Raw genomic sequence first — 16627 nt, forward strand, 5'->3', positions numbered from 1 at the left:
ATTTTCTAGAACTTCAGTGTACTGTTGACTAAGCATGGTTTGAGCAAGTGCCAGGCTCTCACCCATCCATCCCTGTTAAATTTCACCTGTTCTGATCTCATTCATGGTTAACTTTGTTATTATTATTTTTTAATTTATTTAGTTTTACTTTATGTTCATTGGTGTTTTACTTGCATGTATGTCTGTGTGAGGGTATCAGATACTCTGGAAATGGAGTTACAGACAGTTGTGAACTGTCATGTGGGTGCTGGGAATTGAATCCCAGTTCTCTGGAAGAGCAGCCAGTGTCTTAAACTGCTGAGCCAGCTCTCCAGCCTAACTTTGTGATTATTATTTAAGAGTCTTATTATTTATTTGTGGATGTTTTGAGCCAAATGTGGGTATGTAAAAGCCCTTGGAGGTCAGAGAGGGTTTTTGGTCCCCTGGAACTGGGATTAAAGGTTGTGAGCTACTGTGTAGGGTCTTGGGAACCAAACCTGGGTCTTCTGCAAGAACAGTAAGTGCACTTAACCAGTGAGCCATCTCTCCAACTCACGTTGTTATTTTTTTATTTAAATTAGAAACAAGCTTGTTTTACTTGTCAATCCCAGTTCCCTCTCCCTCCCTCCCTCCCCTGCCCCCCACCAACCTCCTATCCCATCCCCTTCCCTGTTGTTATTTTTAAGTCTGAGAGCATCAAACACTTCCCAAGCCTGGCTCATGGTCTAGGCTGTCAGTGTTGATGGTTTGTGGAGCTGTCCTCTTCCATATGGCTGTATTTCTGTGCCACTTGGTTTGGGAGGAGTGTGGAGGTGGAGTGCTCAGAGCCTGCAATGAGCTTTGCTGCTGACGCAGTGAGTGGGCTTCCTGAGAGTAAGGACATCTGCACCAAACTTGGTTCAGATGGTGCCACTGGGGGATGACGACAACAACGTGATAAACTACAGCAGCAGCTGGAGTGCTTGGCAGTTTGTCAAGCACTTTAGGGTATGTTTTGGACAAACAATAGAACAAATTTTTGTCTCTTCTGGAGCATAGGCCATTTTGGATGAGGACAATGGTGTACTCATCTTTGGGAATTGGGTTAACTCTTTCTGGGTCCTTTGAGTCTCTAGAACTGTGCAGAGATTGATTTGGAAGAGGCTACACAGCTTCCCAAGATGCCTTGCTTCTAGGCTGGGTAACTGGAACTATACTGTTTCCCCTTTAGCCCACACTGCTTCTTCCCCAAGTCTATACTCTCTTACTTTACTGGAGACTTGCTGTAGAAGGAAGTGGAGGATTTGCAAATGAAATACCTGTCCTTCCTCCTGACCCACACCCTTCCAAACTTAAAAAAGAGAACTCGAGACCTATTGAGCAGCTGATTCTCCAGATTTCTCCTATTAATTTCATAGCCCGTCTAGTAGACCAAATGCCTGGACCGAGTTTGGAACTAGGACGTAGTGAAACCTTTAGTTGGGAGTCTCAGATGAAAGAATCTGGTGTTATTTGGTCTGTCTGCTGACAGATGGCTGCTGTTGTATGTAGAGATTCCCCGCTGTGATGCTAGGAGTGGGTTTCCTGGACCTGATCCTGTTCTTTGGAGCTCTCCATCACAGGGACCAGATGGATGGCTCTGGCAGTCAAGGCTGCTAGTTCATTGGTGTGTTTGTTATAGACAGACCTGCTGGGTAGCTCTGACCCTCTCAGATGTTGTTTTGGCAGCTGATGGAGTTCTTGAACTTGAAGATGCTGTAGATCTTGCAGTGATGTAGGATAAAGGAGAAAAGACAGAAAAAAGTTCAAGTGTGATTGGTTACTCTGATAAATTTCTACACCACCTCTGCAAAATAGATTGGGTATGACTCCACCAGATCAGGAAGGGGAAGTCTTGACGTGTGAGCTGAGGTGAGGATGTGTTCTGTGTGTGGGTGGCAGATGGGAAAGCTGGTGGCCTTCATGTCTGTAGTGGTTTCTGCAGTGCTCTTAGGTCCATCCCTTACATCACCTCCAGTGTTCTGGTGTGATTCTGCTTGGATAAGAATGTTGGAGTCTTTAACCTCAGCGATAAAGATCACTGCCATCTTGACTGTGTCCTAGTGACAATGGTTAAGAGGCTATCTCCTTTCAGTGCCTTGGCGTTGGGGCTTCTACAAGCACTGGGCCAGCAGGAATGCTTTTCCTTGCTTTCCTGATCACTGAAACCATACTGTTAAGAAAGCTGTGTTGCAGCCTGAACTGGGGTGTTTGGGCCTGCAGGAGGGAAAGAACATTGTTACAGAAGGACCCTGTACCTCAGAAGCATTTCCTGGGCTGGGGAGATGGCTGAGTGGATAAATGCTTGCCATGCAAATGTGAGTAGCTGAGTTTGGACCTCTAGAACCACATCAAGCCATTGTAGTGGTGGACCTCTTTAATCCCAGTGCTTCCAAGGTGAAATGGGAGAAGCCCTAGAAGCTTGGAGTCCACAATTATGAACAGTAAGAGATCCTGTCTGAAAGCAGGTGGAAAGACCAACACTCAAAGTTATCATCTGACCTCCATGCATGGCATGGAATGGCATGGCATGCATGTACCTGCCTCTCATGCATTATATATGTATATACATATATATGCACAGGTGTATATACACATGCCATTTAAAAAAAAGTTTTATAAAAGAAGAAAAGGAAATAATTGTCCTGGGAAGTGTCAGAACCAGCCAATGGCAAATTTGTTCCCCTCTCCAGAAACTCGTACAATTCAGAATACTGTTGCCTTCACTAAAATATGCCAGTGTGCTTATACACTGAGCTTAGAAAACGCACTCACACATACGTTGCCATCCCCACCCCACCGGTATGCAGGGGAGGGGCTATCAGCCTCCTGTACCTGTGCATTCAGGCATATATGAACATAGATTTGGCTTCCTACCCCAGTGTACCTCTGGGGAATGTCACATTTTGAGCCCTGTGGCACCAGTGAGGATTTGACTTTTGCTATTGCTCAGTTTCCTGGGATCTGGAACACTGTTTATCAGCTCTGAGTGGTACTAGGATAGTGGGACTAAACACAGCCCAGCATAGTAATTGTTCTGAGGCCAATGTGGGGCTCCCATGTACATGCAACAAGTAAGGAGACTGAGGCTCAAAGAGGCATAGAGCCACATGGCTGATAAGTACCGGTACTTGGATTCTGATAGGGCTTGTCTGGCCCAGCCTCCCGTTTGTCAGGTAAGGGCCACTAGGCCTAGAGAAGGGAAGTGACTTGGCAGATAAGGCATTGCTGGCCAGTGACACTGCTAGGGCCAGAGTCCACACGACTAAGCTCCGTTTACCCACACAGTCCATGCTGCCTCTTGTTTGAACTTGTCCATTTTTAGTTTTGTCTTTTTTTTTTTTAACCCTTCACCTCTTTTTTTAAAGCTATGGATTGATTAAATTCGACATAATATAAATAGGTCTGCTGACGAGCAGGCCATGATGGTCTTAGGCTAAGTGGCTTAACGTTGCTGTAGCTTATCTTTAGGGCCCTGGCTGTCCTGTTGCCACCCTCTTCTCTGTTCTGCTCTTCATCCTGGCTTGGAGGAGAAGGTGCTGTCTAGCTCCATGCTGTTAGTAAGTACTAGTTCCCCTGTGTCCTGTTCCTGTTTCCTTCCTTTTGGATTGGCTAGCAAACTCTAGTCTGTGGCAAGGTCTCTCACAGTGGCTGGTGATGAGAACTGGGGGAGTGCATATAGGAGCCCATCTCTTTGTTATTTCTCATTGATAAACAAGTGCTTGACAAGTCATGCATGTCGTCACCTTCAGCGTCAAGACACAGAGTGGGCCCTCTTGCTCCCGGATGCAGATCTATTCTGTTCTCCGTCACAGCGTTTCTGTGTCTTGGAATAATGTCATTTCTGTCCCCCCTTCTTGAAATGTTAGCTTAGGAAGAACAGTAAATGCCTGTCACAGAGCGATTAGAACGCCCTAGAAAGCAGTCCTGGGTTGGTTTTGTTTCCTCCCATCCAGACCAGAGAGAATTGGGAAGCCTACGACAGCTGCCAGGCCCCTTTCTAGCTACGCACTGCAGTTTCTTCCCCAAATGTGAGACTCCACTGGACTTTGATTACCCGAAATTCTGGGCCAGGGAGCATGTATTCATCCCAGTGACTGAAGAGAGCAGATCCTAAGACATGCCTCATTCTGAAGTGGGGACAGGGTGAGGAGGCACGCTCCATTTAAGAATGACAGACACTTTATGATTACCTAGGAAAATATTCCTCATCCTTTGAGTGCCTAGCATCAGCAGTGTGGTGACAGGATTTTTTATTTTTAACCAATTTGCAAGTGTTTAGTATAAATGTCTTCTCTCTGGGGAATTGTGCTGAGGGTTTCAGTAGATGCAGGGATATCTTCGAGCTCCCACCAGATAGGGCATTATTTCTTAATCTTACACTTGAAGTCACTAAAACAGAGACTATGCATTGCAATATGTATTAGCAAAGGAGTATAACTTGTCCAGTGCCACCTGGCTTACTATGGCCTGAGCTTGGAAGTAGCTCTAGTGTCCCTCAGCTTTGATGCTGGATTAGCAGATGGTCATTGATGAGGCTCCTGCTGTGTGGCTCGGTACTGAGGTTGAGGACCACTGAGGCAGGGTCACACCTAAGCTGTGAATATTAGACATGAACTTTGGGAGAAAAGGGAGGGTGTGCTGTGGTGGGCCTACAATGGGAGACAGAGGCCCAGGGGGACCTGGGAAGGTAGATGAGCACAGATGAGCAGTGATAAGCAGTATAATTCCCTCCATGCCTGGGAGAACCAAGTTTCCCAGGTTGCATGTACCCTTCTGTGTGTATGTAACTTAGCTATACAGATAAAGATGGAAAGTGATAACTTTTTATCCCCCTTTCACCTTCAAGACAGCCCTCACTCGTCCATGCCTGCTGCCTGCAGTGTTTCAACCTATATTCTAGAAGACTGGTGCTTGCCCTAGTTTGCTTAAGAACTGCATTCAGGAGGTGTTAGGAATAAAGCACCAAAGGAACCTTGGTGGATCCCATGTAGACAAGGGTGATTGAGGTGGGGGACAAACATGCCAGGCAGACAGAGCTTGGTGAGAAGTTTTATTAGAAAGGGAAAGGGGTGGGGGGAGAAAAGAAATAAAGAGACAGAGACTGAGAGAGGACAGAAGAGAAGAGGGAGACAGGGAGGTCCTGTCTACCCCAGGGGAACAGCAGAAAAGAGAGAGGGAAAGAGGGCGTAAGTGGCTGGTGGTCTTTCTTTTAAAGGGGTCCTTTGCATTTGCAGACTTCACAACCATGGGACCCTGGGTTGATCAGGGCACTGCCTGAGTGCCTTCTGCCAGGTGATGGGCAGCATAATGCCTGAGTCCTTACAGGAGGCACGTGCATGCTTTCAGTTTTAGAGCAGTAGTGTGTGTGTTTGTACGTGTGTCCATGAGTACGTGTGTGTGTGTGTGTGTGTGTGTGTGTGTGTGTGTGTGTGTGTGTGTGTGTGTGCTTGTTTTGGTTTTTCAAAAGTTTCTTTTATTTTAAAATATTTTTTAGACATGATTTTTTTTATTTTAAAGCAATCTTTTCTTATTTTCTATACCAGTCCCAGTTTCTGCTCCCTCCCCTCCTCTGGCACTCCCCAGCTTCTCTCCACCATACCCCATCCACTCACAGCCCTTGCTGGTCTTGAACTTATAGAGATACACCTGCTAGGTCTGCCTTCCTCTGTTTCCCTAATGCTGGGATTATATGCAAAGCTGTGGGTTTGGTTTTTTTTTTTTTTTTTCTTTCCATATAAGTTCTGGGAACTGAACTCAGTTCTTCATGTTTGCAAGGCAAGCACTTTACTGAAAGGGCCATTTCCCTAGTCCAGGGGCTAGTATATAGATCAACCTTTGGAGTTCAGCAGATGTATGTTGAGACTGTGTTTAGTGTCACAACTGAGTGACCTTGGGCCTGGACTTCTTTCCTACTCTGGAAATGACATAACCACACCTCCCTTTTGTATGGACATTTATGAGTTTGCAATTAGTACAGCATCCAGCATTGTTCCTCTGGCTAATATTTTATTCCTTCTGGGTTGAAAGGCAGACTCTGTGTCACTCCATTTCTGCAAATAGAGATGAATAAGAATTTGGAATATGGTTTTAAAAGTATGTTTGTGAACTGGGAGAATGCCTCAGCCAATAAAGTACTTGCTGAGCAGGCAGGTATAAAGATCATCCTCAGCACCTGTGTAGAAAGCTGAGCATGGTTGAGTGTGTACCTGTAATCCCAGCACTGGGGAGGCAGAGATGACAGGCTCCCTGGAGCTTGCCAGATAGGTAAGTTTCCGGTTCAGTGAATAAGATGGAGAGCAGCAGAGGAAGTATGGACAGACAGGGATGTGTATGTAATTTTTTGTGGATGCTGTTTCTACTGTGGGGTTTTTCACAGTTGATACTGAGCACATCCTTAACGTCTGACTACAGAGATTCCTTCCTTTCTTTCCTAGTTGATCTTGCAGGAGTACTGAGGAGCCTGGACTGAATTGAAATATGTACTGTGGTGGGGCTATACATTCTCAGGATCTTCCTCAGGTTGAAATTGCAGCCTCTTTCCAATGTCATCTTGATTTGGAAGGTAGTGCTCTGGATGAAGTTCCTAAGCAGCTTTTCACGCTCATCCTTCCCAAGTACAGGTGGCTTAGATAGACTGCCAGCAGGGAAGGGCACCCCATAGACGCAGTCCCCTTCTCTTGGCAGCTAGGGAGCAGGCCTACAGGACTCAGCTGCCTCAGCTCTGCTCATGCTTCTGAGTTTTTTTGTTTTTTTGTTTTTTTTTTCTGAGACAGGGTTTCTCTGTGGCTTTGGAGGCTGTCCTGGAACTCACTTGGTAGTTCAGGCTGGTCTCGAACTCAAAGAGATCCACCTGCCTCTGCCTCCCGAGTGCTGGGATTAAAGGCATGCGCCACCAACGCCCGGCTCATGCTTCTGAGTTTTTAACAGAAGCTGATAGAAGATGGTGTGATCATGGAGACATGCACTCCTCCAGATGTTCATAAGTTTGTTTTTAGATCCTGTCTCCAGATGACTTGTCATGCAACTTTAAATGTGCATGAGACTTTCACAAAGACCTTGTGGTCTTGCTGTCCCCTCCTGCTTCCTTTGCTTAACGAGAGGGGAAGTAGGACACTAAGGGCTGTCAGGAAAATCAGTGTCTGTGGCCAAGTCCATGCTTAGGTTTCGGTCAGAGTTCTGTTTTTAAGACACTGAGATATTGCTGCCTGTACAACTCACACAGGCTGAATAAATATGTTAAAAGGAGGAAAACTTTAATTGTCCTGGCAGTTTCCAGTGTGGTCAGTTTCCTTTTAAGGAATAGCCTTTCAAAGTAGATGATGGACACCTTCCTTCAGTAAATTCATGCATTCTTCTTAAGATTCACAGGGCTTGTGAAGTTTGCAGAACTTCTGTGTATATTAATTCATAATTCACTTAGCGTGTACTTCTGCCACAGAGTGCCATGTGTGCTTTTTACCATCCCCCAGAGCCAAGTGCCTGGCCTGCAAGTGCTGTCACATGGCCACATTCAAGAGTGCAAGCCCACGAACCTCACTGAAGTATGCAGAACAAAAGCAAGACAGTTTCCTGTTAGGAAGGACTCTGTGAAAGAGCAAAGCTGTCCCTGTCCCTGTGGTATCAGAGAGAGGCTCATGCTAAGTGTGGTAGTGCACACCTGTATTCCCAGCACTTGAGAGACTGAGGTAGGAGGATTGCCTTTTGAGGCCAGCCTAGACTACAGAATGAGTTTCAGGCCACCATGGACAATACCCTGTATCAAAAGAGACGTAAAAAAGAAAACATATATATGCAAGGGAGGAAAATACCCCAGAAGCAGGACTGGATTTGAATGCTAGCCTTGTCCTATTAGCTGTGTGGTACTGGCAGATGGTTGGACTTACATTCTTCTAGTGCCGATCTGCACTTCTGGAAAATAACACTCTTTACAGCAATGTCTCTTCATAAGAATGTTAGCAGGTTAAGTGAGAGACCTGCCTGGTGTTAATGCTCAGAGAGCTGAGTTGGAGGCTGTGGTACCATGGTTGTATCCCTGGGTCTCTCACCTTGGGGTCTTGCTGGGTCACAGCCCTGGGAAGTTTAGGTGGTTCATTCTCTGGAGGAAGACTGTATCTAAGGCTAATTTCAAGCTCCTTGCCTCTATATCTCAAAGGCTGGGATTATAGGCATGTAGCATGTGCCCAGTTTCTGGGTTGTTCTTATGCAAATGCACCATTGGGGATGAGCAAGGAGTCTCTGTTGTTTCATTGATACTCAGTGATGTGAGATCAGAGGACTGTGGAAGGAAAGTCTGATGTGGGCTTTTGCTCTTGCAGTGGAAATCCTGGGGAAGGTGAGTCACTGAGTGGGTCTCATGGGATAGGAGCCACAGGGCACTGTGTCTCCACGTTCACAATGAAGTGACAGCCAGGAGAGGCCTCTGCCTGGGAAATCATGGAGGTCAGGTGGGCAGAATGTGGGGCCTGGGCAGTGACAACAGAGAATTTCAGTACAGATCTAGAGACTCAAAGGAGATGCCAGGTGACGATCACAGATGAGAAGTGTGACTTGCAACCCTGCTTGAGGAAAGGGGTGTGGAGACCAGTGTCCAGGACTTTCTAGCACACTCTTGAAGTATTTAGATATGTGAGTTTTGACATGTACACATGAAGTGGGATTTAATCAAAAAATTTTTTTTGATTTTTCGAAACAGGGTTTCTCTGTGTAACAGTCCTAGCTGTCCTGGAGCACACTCTGTAGACCAGGCTGGCCTCTAACAACAGAGATCACCTGCCTCTGCCTCCCAAGTGCTAGGATTAAAGGCATGTGCCACTACTGCCTGGCTTAATTAAAATTTTTAGTTTTGCAGCTAGTGAAAGGATTCTGTGGGTTAAGGTTCCTGCCACCAGGCCCAATAGAGTCCCAGGACCCACATCGTAGAAGGAGAGAGCCAACTCCTGCAAGTTGCCCTCTGATCTCCACACGTGCACCATGTCCTGTGCACATACTCTAAAATACTTTAGCTTAAAATTATGTTGTTTTATAGTCATTCAGCTGTGAGAAATGAAGCAGAAGCGTGGGTGTTTTTCACTGTTTCCTCCAATGGTAACAGCTTGTAAGATGCAAGCCCAACATCAGAAACAGGAAATAGACATGGAACAGTGGAGGTCAAAGCAGTTCTATCTTCCACAGTGTACCTTGTGTTGCTTTTTCTGACAGCACCATCTTCCAAACTACAGACAACTGCTATTCTTCAATTCTATTATTTTATCATTTTAAGAACTTCATACAAATGATATCATATAGTAATTGAGCCCCAAGTGATTCACTTTCCCACCGCAGAATAATTCTTTGGTGGGACACTGAGTTCCTGTGCATGCCTAGCTCCTCCTTTTACTGTTGAGTGGTATTCCCTGGAATGGATGAACCACAGTTTAACCATTCACAAGTGAAGGACGTTTGGCTGGTTTCCTGGTGTGGCTGTTATGAATAAGGCATTTGTGCGCAGGGTGAACGTGTTTTACTTTTTCAGGTAAATGCTGAGGAATGCGATTGATTGTTGGGTCATGTGGTAGTTGCCTAAGTGGGTTTCTGAAGGGCATCTGTGGGATGGACAGGCCGGCAGCCAGGGGAAGATAGGAGCTTGGGAGCTGATCCTCCAGTGGTCAGATCCCAGCTTTCAGCCTAGACAATGGTGAGTTGCTTCCTCTGGCTATGAAATGGGGGTAGATGAGCCTATTTTACAGCTAATGTGTTTAAAGCAACTTTAACTAGCATAGTAGGTGACTAGTAGGTGGTAGTTTTTGTTTTGTTTTGTTTTGTTTTGTTTTGTTTTTTTTTTTTGGAATAGTGCTAGTTTGAAGCAAGATCTGATGTAACTGAAGCTGGTCTTGAACTCTTGGTACTCCTGCCTCCACCTCCCAAGTGCTGGGATTGCAGACATGAACTACCATGCCTGACTTGTTAGTTCATTTTCTGCTGCTATGATAAAATACTGAGACTGGGTAACTTTATGAAGAACAGACTTTATTAAAAAGGGAAGGGTACATGCCATGGCTGAAGAATTGACTCAGCTTTGAGGTACTGGCAGATGGCGTCACAATATATGTAAGAGGGAGAGAACACATGGTGAGACAGGGGTGGCTGGGTGTGCCCAGGCATGCGCTTTTGTAACAGTTATTTTTTTAAAGAACTAGTCCCATGACATCTCTAAAAGACAATGCCACTGCAAGACCTGATTAATGATCTCTTACTATGCCCTATACCCCCTTAACATGGCTGCACTGGGAACAGGTGAACCCTTGGAACAGACCACAGCAGTGCTCGGTAGATAGAAACAGTTCTTCATGTGGTTATAGAGAAAACCAACCAGGCCAAACAGGTCCTGTGCTCAAGAGGTAGCTTCTAAGAGGGTATTGCCAGGCCTCTGTTTTGTCACTCACCCTTATGGAGTCCCCCAGTGCTTTTCCCCTCTCTGGAGAGAGGTCTTCTTACATTGGCCTAGGTCACTGGGCGGGCACCGCATTCCCTGATGAGGTTGGTCAAACCTATGTCACTGGTCAAAAGAATCCCAGGCAACTCTAGATCGCACCAGGCTATGCTGGTGTGGATTAGCCTCTCCAGGTCTGAGAACATACCTAGACTCACAGAAGCTGCGGTGATTTAGCCTAATGCCAGAAGTGTGTGCTGAGCTCACACTCTGCTCAAGGGACTGTGCTGGGCCATGTAAAGGGCAGAAAAACTCTCCAGCAGATCCCAGAAGCCAGTTCCAGCTACAGCTCCTCTGGGAGACACCATGTTGTAGAATAAAGATCTGCATTCAGCATAGCTTTCAGAGCTCGGGGTCTTTCCAGCTCTTTGTCATGTTTCCTTCCATGTGTCCTGTGCATGGCTGCCAATGTGCATGCCATTCCCCACAGCATGTTCTGACAGCTTCATTAGAACCATTTTAAAGGCCACACAGTATTCTGTCACACAGCTATGCTGTGGTCTATCTAACCAGTTCCTTGTGAGTGGGCAGCCAGGGTATTTCTGCTGTCAGCATGTATACAGTGCCGCCTCTTTTCGGAGTTGCTGGGGCAGGGAGGGTGCCATACTTCTTCCTTCTCCAGACCTATGGTTCTTTACTGACTACCCAGGTACTCAGGTGCTTATAGTGCTCTACCCCTAGTCCTGCCTCTGCCACCCCTGGTCCTTTGTAGGGGCTACAGTGGGGTGGAACTGGAAAGAGCAGGAGACCCATTGCTGTCCCAGTTCACTTTGCAGCTCTGTGCAGTGTGTGGCTAGATGGGCTGTCATGTTTCCATGGCAATACATTTCCATAGCATTGCTCTTACTAGTCTCCCACTTTCACCAGAGGGATGGGTTATAATGCAGCCAGGCCCCTGCTGATGGAATTTAAACAAACTAGAGAGGATGACTGCCCGAATGTCCATTGCTGGAAAGAGGGTTGGGACTCCCAGGCTTCCCCATAAAACTAACAGTAAGATCTATGTAGACCGTCTGTGATTTCTCAGATGAGCTAGGCACTAAGCAAAGGGCTTGAACTTTGCTTTTCCGGGATGCAGTAACCAGGAGAGAAACTGAGTCCCATAGAGAAATAATGTGTTTCAAGAGTGGGGATTTCAACCCAAATGTGCTGAACTCAGGACCTGTGTTTGTGACCAGTGAGCCTACCAGTCACAGAAGGAAGTGGGGAGCTTACCTCCCAGGCCTCATGCCAATGGCTGCCTGCCCTAAAGCTGAATTGAGGCTTAATACCCAGAAAGGTGATGGCTGCCATCAGGCCTCCCCTGCTTAGGCAGCACAAAAGGCCCCTTTGAAGGGTGAGTCCAGGGGCACCCCTCCTGGCCTGTTCCTGATCCAAGTATGCAGGGGGCCAGTGGGCACTTGTGGCCCTGCTGTTGAGCCAGAACTGGGCGGAATGGTTTGACATTCCTTCAACACATCACACTTGATTGGGGTGCATAGCTTGTAGACTGATGTGGTTTTGGAGCATGAAGCAGGTCTCCCAGCACCACCAGAACTCTTGACCCCCACCCCCCACCCCCCACCCCAGGCCTCCTTTCCTGAACAGTTAAGCTTTACAAATGCATTGGCTTCCCCCTCCCCATCCCTGATTGTGCACTTTGGACGAACCTTGTTTTCGAAGAAGGTAGAAGGTCATTTTCCTGTGCTCACCAGCTGCCTGCAACAGCAGATTCAATAGCACCCACTGTAAAGTCTAATCGAAGTAAACAGGAAAATACAATTTACAAGCTGGATGGGAAGTAAATACCAGGGTGCAGTTAATTTTTACACAGCGACATCTAAAACATTTCCCTACACTGAGCAGTTTGTTTTTAATTGCAGATTAGGAACTGCATTTCTATTTATTTATTGTTACCGTTACCATTACTTTTTAGACCTTCAGAGCCTCATAACCATGTAACTTTCTTAATAGGTTTAACCATAGGTGGGTTGGGATGGGGAACTTGAATCAGAGAAATCACCTTGTAAGGAATTGCTTTTCTTACATGCACTGAAGTCTGTGCGATTTCTTCTTTGCTTGGTGGGACCTGGTGGGCAGGGAGGTAAAATGATGATCTTTGGAGAATGGTAGTACCAAGGCAGCCTGGGCACTAGCTCATCTTGGTTTGGTTCACTCTGGGGAAAGGGACAAAGCTACAAAGGCCTCTAGTGTTGTGACTATGTGGGAAAGAGACACTGCTAAGAGTGGGGTATGTGTTTTTAAATACACCCTCCTGATTTGTCAGTAGCATTTGTTCATGACTAGGTCGGTGAGATGAGCCAGTCCCCAGCTCTGAATCCTCTGCCCCTTTTGATGCTGCCTCACCAGGAATCACATATTACTAGCACCTCAGAACCTGTGGTCTTGAAGGTGTCCCATGACTGGATCCTAATTTGTTGTTCTGTCTAGCATTGACTATTGGATATTCTGAGGCTGGCAGGAGTGTGTAAACCTCCCAGAGTGCACATTTTTTAGTAAGGGTATGGTTTCTTCCTCACAGGGGTCCCCTATACTACTGGGGCTGATCTATACTATTGGCATCCCAGGCTTTCCTAGTTCTGAACCCTTCTGGCTATCTTTTGTCTTCCCAGGTTGTTGACTACTTTTGGCCATTCCCAGAGGGCCTTGTCCCCAGACTGAGCAATTGATGGGAAGCTGTTTCTGATGACATCACTTCCTGGGATGCCCAGGTATCGCTTTTAGTCAAGTCTGCCCACCTGAAGATGGCCTGTGCCCACCCTACGATGCAGCCCAGTGCCTGAGGTCCTTACCATGGTGATGATCCTAAGGAGAAGCCTCATCATCCAGGGAGCGGACTCCATAGCACACAGGACCTTCGTCCCTGAACTGGTGAGGACCCTCAAGGACTGCATTTCTTTCTCCTTCTTTGTGGCTAGGTGTGCAGAGGGGGTTTGTGGTATGGCTGTGGATGTGGCACCCAGGCCTAACAACTTGGAAGTAAGCAGAGCTCTGTGAGAGGTTCTAGGCTGGGGCTATGTGGCAAAGGAGCAGCGTGGCTCAGAGGGAGAAAGCAGCTGGGCCCAGGTCAGAGATGCTTCAATGAGGGGAGGGAGGGTCATGCAAGGGCTTCAGTTGAGCCCAGCATTTCTTTCACGCCGCCTGGCTTCCAGGATGAGGGCTGTCAGAGTTGGGCCGCGATAAGGGCAGCACAAGGTGAGAGCCCCTACCTAAGGGTGAGTGCTAGATGAAGGAGAAAGAAAGAATGGCTTGGCAGCAGGGTGGCAGACTGGTGATAGTCACTGCAGCTGCCCGCTGACTCAATGACGGTAGGCTTCTGTCTTGTCACCCACCCTCCTGGGATCACTCAGTTCCTTGCCCTCTGACCAAACGGTGGTGGGCTTCACATTCAGCCCGTTGGTGGGGGTCCTTTTCCTTGTCTCATGTTGGCAAATAAATACTGCATTTGTGACTATTGTGTGGGCTGCAGTCCCTCGCTGCAGTGAATTTGGGAAATGCCCAGGACCCGCATGTGGTCTACGGGCCTTCACAAGTGCCCGTCCCATGGACAGGCATAGGCCAACAGGACTTGGAGGAACCAGCATGACTTGGAGCTAAGCCTTGCCCTGTTTGTCTCGAGTAGTCCCCAGTCTAGAGGAAGGCTCTGCCAAACAGACAGTGACCCTTCAAGAGCAATTAATGCCAACTCACAGCCGACACCCTGTTGAGATTCAGGTGTGCTGAGGAGGCTGGCTGAGCTGTAAACATATATCAGGGTGAGCCTCACAGAACTTGGGGTGCTGGGTGTGGTCTTGCAGGCTGAATAGAAGTGACTTTGCAAACACTGGGCCCAATCTATCTTATTTTCCAAAGATGAAGTTGAGATCTGAGACCTGCAGCAAGAAAGTGCCTGCCTCGGGGGCTTGCCCACCTACTCAGCTCATTTCTAACCATCAGCCCCACTTGTTGGCCCATGTGTAGGCCTCCTCCCTCAGGCTGGTGTTAGGCACCTATCTCTGAGGTTATTCCCTGGAGATACTCCAGCACTCTAGACCCTCCAGCACTGTAGACCCTCCAGCACTGTAGACACAGGGCAGAGAGAAGCAGCTAAGGTTCCTGGTTGATGGATATCTGGGTCATTATAGCAGGAGTGATGCCACTTCAGCCATCACACCCTCCTTCCAATCTGCATATAATGTGTATCTTCAATTTGATCACTTCTCACCGTTATCCCCCATCAGTCAGCCACCCTCATCCTATCTGCTGACCTCTCATGGTAACTGGGCCTCTGCTTCTGACTTAAGACCTCTTCTCTACCCAGCAGACGTGTGGAGTACCAGTCTAGTCTGTCCATCTTCTTAGAACCCTCCACTGGCTTCCTGCCTCACACGTACTATAACTTTCTGCTTACTCCATTCAGCCAAAACTGCCTCCCCTCAAGCACAGAGATGCTAGCTGTGAGCCTGCCTCAGGACCTTTGTACTTTTTCTATAGCCTACAACTCTTCCCTTAACACGATTATTTCTCTCTCTGGCCACTCAGTCTAAAATTCAATCCTGCCTGCCCTGCCCCCATACTTGCTTCTTTCCCCACATGATGTCTCTTTTTGGCTCTTACCACTTTTTAACAGGTTACCTATGGGTCTTGTGTATTGAGTGTGCTAGGGCAGACACTTAATGAATGCCAGGCATTTCATGGAACCAGGGCCTATTTCATAATAGGTGTTCAGTTAGAGTGAGTGCTCAGGTGCCCATTGTCACGGCTTCTGACCTTGATGTTTTGGTTCCTCTGTTCAATTTGTAGCTGAGGGATCATGTGTAGACGTCATACTTGTCTTTTTCATTAGTATTGACTGTCTTTTGGGGAAGGATCTGCAGGTGGTACCTAGCATGGCCTAGGGGGCTGTCCAGGGGTCCCCAGGATTGTGCTTTCCAGGGTTCCACTGTATTGTTGGCCCCCACAGCTGCCTCTGTGCCTGTCTAGTGTCAAGGTAGGACCAGCTGGGGCTAGCCACAGAGTTGGTTCCCAGCACCAGGGCCCAAGGTCATGGAAGCAGCCCTACCTGAGCCCCAGCCGGGGTCTCATGCCTTCCCTAGGGGAGGAGCCTCGTTTTCTTAGAACAGAGGTGTGGGGCATACTCATCCCTCCCTCAGGGCTCACTGCTTTGTCAGGCCCAGGCTTTGTCTTCTAACCTCTGCTCCCTTTCCAGAGAGCAGCTTTCTTGCTTCTGCTCTTTGCTGTTGGCCTGTCTAGGCCCAGAACCATCTGTCTCCTCCCCTCTGCTCCAGATGGCAGGTCAGTGGTGAGGGGTGTCCTCTTTGGAGAGTTCTTCTTGTCTGTGAGTTTGTTGACATCTCACATACTGACTGTTGGATACATTCTGGGCCTGGTTCAACACAAGTGTTGGCCACAGAAGGTGTGGCGGAGAGTACCATGGAAGGTGCTCAGGCAAGGGCAAAGGTCACCCATCTCTGCCCCTTAGATAGATGGGAACTGTGGCTCAGAGAATTCTTCCTACACTGGCCGAGCTTCTGAAGGCCATGGCCACCTCAGGGAGAAGAGTTCTGTAAGTACCTGAAGATCCAAATAGTGTCAGTCTATTGATGCCTCCCTGAGACAGAGCCTGAGGTCAACCAGTCCTCTCTGTGAGCAACAAAGGAAGTTGCTGGGGTCCTGCTTCACATGCAACACTGGTAACATCATCCTCACACAAACTGCCACCAGTTAACACAGAAGGTGGGAAACAGTTTCTCTTTTGTTTTATAATTAGACCAAGAAGATAACAAAAGCAGAGGTTAAGATTTCTAAAGGAAACAAGATTCTAGGGAGGCTGGGAGCCTTTGAGATGGCAAGAGCAGCTTTTTGAGGTGTGGTTATATGGCCTTTGGGCTCCTCCTAGTCACAAGAGGGAAGGTCTGAGATACTGTAAGTGGAAGGTTCCGTAGACCCTCCAGGGGGGACTCGGAAGCTCCGCCATCCTCTATCCTGAGTCCTGGTGAGGAACAGGAGGAGCTGTGGTGGTTCCTGCCCTTTCATAGTCATCCCCTCATTCCCTTTACACAGAACTGGTGGCATACACCTGTAATTGCAGTACTTGGTAGGTGGAAACAGGAGGCCAGCTTCTGCTGCATAGCTATTTACAGGCCAGCCTGAACAATGTGAGAACCTGTCTGAAAGCAA

The 16627-nt window shown here is 47.5% G+C and overlaps 2 protein-coding genes across 2 annotated transcripts in view; both read left to right on the forward strand.

The window, feature by feature from the left end:
* The window catches only part of Eef1akmt2 (EEF1A lysine methyltransferase 2), a 77347-nt gene extending 64143 nt beyond the window's left edge, over positions 1-13204 (forward strand). The window contains exon 7 of the transcript XR_001196527.3: positions 13081-13204. The gene's annotated coding sequence lies outside the window, so the exon portion shown is untranslated. The remainder of the gene's footprint in view (positions 1-13080) is intronic.
* Positions 13198-16627, forward strand: part of Fam53b (family with sequence similarity 53 member B) — a 65210-nt gene continuing 61780 nt past the window's right edge. The window contains exon 1 of the mRNA XM_005064284.4: positions 13198-13339. Coding sequence (XP_005064341.1) covers positions 13262-13339 — 78 coding nt within the window. The 5' untranslated portion in view covers positions 13198-13261. The remainder of the gene's footprint in view (positions 13340-16627) is intronic.

The sequence above is a fragment of the Mesocricetus auratus genome, unplaced genomic scaffold (genome assembly GCF_017639785.1).
Source record: "Mesocricetus auratus isolate SY011 unplaced genomic scaffold, BCM_Maur_2.0 Super-Scaffold_4256, whole genome shotgun sequence".
Lineage (NCBI taxonomy): Eukaryota > Metazoa > Chordata > Mammalia > Rodentia > Cricetidae > Mesocricetus > Mesocricetus auratus.